This window comes from Anastrepha ludens, chromosome 6, assembly GCF_028408465.1.
Source record: "Anastrepha ludens isolate Willacy chromosome 6, idAnaLude1.1, whole genome shotgun sequence".
NCBI classification, from domain to species: Eukaryota; Metazoa; Arthropoda; class Insecta; order Diptera; family Tephritidae; genus Anastrepha; species Anastrepha ludens.
Window position 1 is genome coordinate 24,109,836 of NC_071502.1, and position 6,000 is coordinate 24,115,835.

At 39.6% G+C, this 6,000-nt stretch overlaps 1 protein-coding gene across 14 annotated transcripts in view; it reads right to left on the reverse strand.

Moving 5' to 3' along the window:
• Positions 1–4,571, reverse strand: part of LOC128868405 (dentin sialophosphoprotein) — a 120,105-nt gene extending 115,534 nt beyond the window's left edge. For 8 of the 14 annotated variants that reach the window (XM_054110473.1, XM_054110470.1, XM_054110471.1 and 5 more), the window contains exons 1-2: positions 4,429–4,570; positions 3,403–4,029 (exon numbers count right to left, since the gene is read on the reverse strand). In XM_054110473.1, coding sequence (XP_053966448.1) covers positions 3,403–3,625 — 223 coding nt within the window. In that variant the 5' untranslated portion in view covers positions 3,626–4,029; positions 4,429–4,570. Of the gene's footprint in view, positions 1–3,402; positions 4,030–4,428 lie in introns of all 14 variants that reach the window. The other 6 variants (XM_054110469.1, XM_054110465.1, XM_054110464.1 and 3 more) reach the window with 3 other exon arrangements.
• Between the last annotated feature and the right edge of the window lie 1,429 nt (positions 4,572–6,000).

Genomic DNA, 6,000 nt, shown 5'->3' on the forward strand with positions numbered 1-6,000 from the left:
TTGTATGGTTGTCCATACGAGGGCCAATTTGGACGAAAACACAAATTTCGCTCCTTGCTATTTTGCTATATGAGAATTGAAGGGACAAGAAAGAATGGAGAGGGAGCCAGAATGCGATGTCGCTGTCTAAACTCCTAATTCTTTGGATGTCTAGATTAGATTAGGTTGAGGCGGATATCCTGTGGGACACACTCAGGGTCATAGCCCATTGTGATGCCGCGTGGGGAGCCTGTCCCTATCTCTTATAAAACCAGTGTGTACTTTTTAAAAATTTTAGAATATCTTTGATTTCTGCAGAACTGCGAATACTACCTAGAATAGTAAACCTGCATCTGGGTAGAGCAGGACAGTGGCACAGTAGGTGCGAGATTGTCTCTTCCTCGTCCTCATATAGACAACTTCTAAAGAAGTCATGTGCTTGCATATCCATCCTTTGGGCGTGTCTACCTATTAGGCAGTACCCCGTTATGACTGAAATCAGTGTGCTAAGACTGCGTTTATTTTGGCTTAGCAGAGATTCCGTGCGTTTAGCATTTAGAATCGGCCACAGTTGATGGGCGATTTTGCAGGTGGCTTCATTACGCCATCTTTCGTTTGCTTTCCTTACGATTTCTACAAGGATGAGTAGCTTACATGTTTGTAAGGGTATTCCTGTGTCATTGTCTATGTAGTCATCGGTCAATTTGGTGCCGAGTCTCGCTAGTTCATCGGCTCTACATGATCCGATGGCCAGGAACCCATGTTACCTTTAATGACTCAGGTATCTCGTTAAGAGGTGTGCGGCATTTCATGGCTACCTTGCAGGTTGTCGACTGTTTTGTGATGGAGGGAGTTTATCGCCGCTTGGCTATCAGTGAAAATGTAGATATCATCTCTAGGTATTGCATCACACCATATCAGTGTCGCGGCTTTCATTATTGCCAAAAGTTCAGCCTGAAAGACACTACAGTAGTCGTCGGGGAGCTGAAAACTGAAGGAGATCCCCAGATGTTCGAAGTATACACCTCCGCCCACCCTGCCCTCGAGCTTTGAGCCACCTAAGTATACATGGATGGACGCGCCCTGTCTTACATCGTCACGTTCCCACTCTTCACTTGAGGCTCGTAAACGCGGTAATGGCAAGTGTAGACCGGAGAGCATAGTCCAGCAGTCCGGGAAGCCCCACAGTGCCAGCCAGGATTTTACCGTGACCATAATCCGTGTTTGACCACTTATTTAGAGTGTTCAGCCTTATTGCCGCACTGCGTGCAATATATTTTGTCTGCAGATCTCCCGGAAGGAAGTTTAATGTCGCATATAATGTTTTCGATGGTGTGGTTGACATCGCACCGGTTATCAGAACAAATCCTAGTCCTTGGACCTTGTCAAGTTTTTTGATGTTCACACCCTTCTCAGGGGCATTCTACCATATTACAATACCGTAGTAGAGAATTAGCCTAAACACTGCTGTGTAGAGCCAATGTATCATTTTGGGTTCTAATTCCTATTTCTTCCCAATTAGCCCTCCGCAGGAGTACAACGCGGTCATAGCTTTCCGTGCACTGCCTGTGCCCCCAATTTAGCTTCCTATCTAGTACAAGCCCTAGATATTTTGCCCTTTCTGTTACCCTTGGAAGTCTAACAAATTTGGAATCGGTAGCCATCCATAGAATTTTAACGTTTATCCGGTGAAGATGAAGTGATTGCACCACATTGGGAATTAGAGGGGGCCCTTGAGTCCGTACAGTGGGCCTCCAGGCGTAACTTAGGCAACCACCCTCAGCTAACCTAAAGAAAAGGTCGCACTAGCACACCCATAAATCATAAAGTTGCAGTAGCAAAATAATTTTGCCAAAATAAAATATTGGTTTCGCCTGAAACAAATCACAACAGGTGTTTAATATTCATGCATACAAACGCATATACATACATACAAACATACATACATACATGCACACATATAAACATACATGCATAGATACACTTAATTTTACAAGTTAAAGCAACAGCAATTGGAATGTTGAAATTTTAACTCGGAAATCCAAAGCACTCAGCAAATAAAGAGACGAGTTAAATAGTGGATTTTAAAATGTATGTATGTATGTGAGTATTTATATTACATATTTTATTTACGCATAACGCGCCTGAATGCATAGAACTGCATAAAACCCGCGCGGCTCCAATCAAATGGATCTGGATCTGATATATTGAATGTTTTGAATGAACACTCAAGCGCACAAAAAGTAAGTGAAACGACAAAGCTGCAAAGGAAATGCAATTCGTGCCAGTGTATTAGTGTTCCCAGCGTGCATGTGTGAGCACACAAGTACTCGCCCGTATCAAAGAGCGAGAGCGCGAGTGCGAGCGCGCGAAGCAAATGAAGCTGAACCGAAGCAAGGTGAATTTCACAGGTGCGCGACGCACACCAAGCATTTGTCCCGCTTTGGCGCGCACAAATACCAGCAAATCAGTTTGTGTGTGTAAAAATTTACTGCCAGCTGACAGGAATACTACATTGAAAAAAAAGCACATCTCATAATTCACCACACCATGCACCCCAACAACAAGTGCTAACAAGTCAAACGGCTAGCGGCGGCAAGCAACAGCAAAATGGCCACCAACACAGGCGCACGTTTTTTTTTTGTTTTTTCTGTTTTCTGTTTTTTTGAAAAGTCACCAACACTCTTACAAGTTTATTAACACAGCGAAACAATTTCAGAAATTTTCGAGCGCAGAATTTTTCACATTTTTGCCTTAGACGTTTTTGTGTGAGAATTTTAGAATTTTCTTGCTTTTACTTTGTTTCGATTTTATTTGAATTTTATTTTATTACTTGTTTCACATTGCTGCGCGCATTGTTGTTGTACATGTTATGCTTGTATGTGCACATAGTATTTGCTATTTTTTGTCTAATTTTTTTTCGTTTTTTTTTTCTTTTTTGTGTGACTTTTTTCCTGCGGTTTTTATATAATACATATCGTTACTGAATTGGAATGCTCAACACTATTTCGGTTTGCAGTACTGCCCAGTGCCGATCAATTCAGTTTAGTTCAGTTCACTTTACTACACTTTGCTGCTGCTTCGTTTTTATTTAGTTCAGCTGCATTGTTTTTGTAGCTGTAGCAGTTTATTTCGGTTTTTAGCGCTGTGGGTGCGTTTTTGTTGCCTGTTTCCAATTTTTATTTTTTTTTTTTATTTTTTGTTTTTTCCTTAATCCCTTTTTTGCTCTACGCACGTTTTATATTTTATTTTTAATATTTTTTTTCATACACTCAGTGTTGGCTGCCACTGCTGCTGGTACTGCTGTTAGCCTGGTGCTTGTAGTTCATTGCTATTTGCCAGCAAGCGTTTCAGTCCCTAGCATGCAAAATATGACACCCACCCCCTCCCCTTCCCTCTCCCTCTCCCGTTTGGTATACTTACACCAAAAGACAGCAACATAATCCTTATCGGTCAGTAGTTTTTCCAATTGCTTGGCATTGACCTCCTCGATTACGGCCTCGGGTTCGATGGGCGCAGGTGGAGGCGCTGCTGCGGCAGCCTGTGATCCCTTCTTATTAGCACAATCAACATATCCGGGAAAACTGATGAGCGCCAATAGCGTGCACACGCATAACGTTAGCACTTTTTTCCGCGAAAAAGTCATACTTCTAAAATTCGTTCTTGTCGTTGACGTTGCGCCTCCGTCGTTCCTTTTCAAAATCCGTTTCCGTTGTAGCAGACGTTTTGTGCTTTGTGCGTGCGTGCCTCCGCTCCGTTACGGTCGATACGGCACGATCTACTCGTATCTACTCCGCCGCTACACACACACCACCACTCTATTACACTCCGTTCCTAACCGACGATACGCAGTGCCCCCTCACACGACGATTTGCTCCGTTTCCGATACGACTCAACTTGAACGATTTACGATTTTTCGAAATTTCCTTTCAATAAAATGCAGCTGTGACTTTTTCGTTGCGAAATTTTCCACAAGGCGGAGACTTTTTAGCTTTTTTCTATGCTTTGCTTTAACTTAAAACTAAAAATTTCATCTGTGCAAAATTTGAACTAAAACCAGAAAAGAAAAAAAAAAAATGAAAAAAATTAAATAAAGTAAAAACGATTAAGTAACTGGTGCCGTTGCTCAAGTAGTGAGAAGTATTTTTGATGCTCTGGTCACTTAAGTTGTTGTAATTTTTTATTAGATTTAATTTAGAAAATAGTGCAATTGCTTTTCAAATTTCAATTTAAAAATCAATTTCGCTGCTCAAACACTTTTTCTCGTTTTTTTTTATTTTTCTTTTAAATATTTTCAAATTCAATTAATTGCAAAATCTGATTTCTTAATAATTCGTTTAACGTTTCAAAGTAATTTTCGATGCTTTCATATCTATATATTTTTCGATATATTTATATTTTTAGGTATATATATTATTTTTATGCTCTTCTCTAGTATATTTTTGGTACAAAATATTTATGTATATATGTATGTAGTAGTAGGAAAATTAGATGAACTTCAACGTTTTCCGCGGACTAATTATTTCTATTATTTTTTTAGATTTTTTAGTTCCACTCCGTGCAGAGGTCCGCTCGCAACTGAAATATATTTCGTGGGATTTTGGTGAATTTTCCTGCGATCGCCATGATCGGAATCGCCTTTTGTCAGTGTGAGCCTCATGTGAGCCTCATGTGTGTGTGTGTGTGCTTGGCAAGGTGAGGCAAAAGCCAAAAAATAAAAAAAACGAAAACAAAAATTTCATGAAATAAAGTCTCGGAAAATCGGCTAGTCGGCTAGTAATACTCAAGCGTTCAAAAAATTTTATTGGTGAAAATCTAGCGGTCAGTGGTCGACACACTCGGAAAAGCTTCGTAGCGTTGGGAGCTCTGAGAGCGCGGAGAGCAGCGTAGCAAACACTTTTCCGCTCGCAACCAACGAAAGTATTTGGAAAAACAAAGCAAGCAATGATTTGGAAAATCATTGCGCTCCAACTATAAATTTGATTTTGAAAAGCGAAAATGCTTTTCTTTGTATCCCCATTGAAGGACGTGACACTGGTTTTGTTGTATTTGTTTTGCTCGAGACTTTACTGCTGGCCGATAAATTAAAAAGTTCTAAAAAATCTTAAAAGCAAAAAAACAAAAAAAAAATTCTATTTACTTACACTCTCACACTCATACACTCACACACTCTCACACACACCTATGCAAGTACATACGTGCGTGTGCTGCAGATATTCTGTGCGCTTTCCATCTTTTTCACTTTGCTCCGCTTTCTATGGCCAAAAACCATAAAAAATATGACCAATGCGCGTCCACAGTAATAATTTTGTATAACATGGAAGGCTATCGCCTGTTTGCTTGTGTGAATGTGTGTCTTCCGTATTTATTGTTTAGAAAATATTTAACCTCACATTAGTAACCTCAAATATAATATAATATAATTTGTTCTTGAATTAGAAAATATTTGTAGAAGCTGCGTTTAAAAGGAGAAAATTACCAGTTTAGTATTTTGTTGCTTATTTGAATCTATGCAGAATTGAAAAATACTTTCATATTAGTTGGAAGTGCGCCGAAATAGTTATGGTCATTAAACCGACAAAACCAAATATCCTCTTACAGACCAATCAGTTTATTGACAATATTCTCCAAAGTATTCGAAAGACTATTTTTGCGCAGAGTATTCCCAATACTGAAAGAAAATAAGGTCATACCCGAACATCAATTTGGTTTTCGCCAATACCATGGTACACCTGAACAATGCCACCTTGTTGTTAATTTCATAACCGTGTCCTTTGAACGAAGGGAATATTGTTCAGCCGTATTTTTGGATGTACAAAAGGCATTCGACAAAGTATGGCATCAAGGCCTGTTATATTGTATAAATTACAAAAAATACTTCCTGCACCATTTTATTTAACACTAAAATCTTACCTCACCGAAAGATCATTTTACGTTAAGGTAAATGAAGAAATAACTGATATTACATACATAAAAGCTGGAGTACCACAGGGTAGCGTACCACAGTGGTGCCACAGCGGC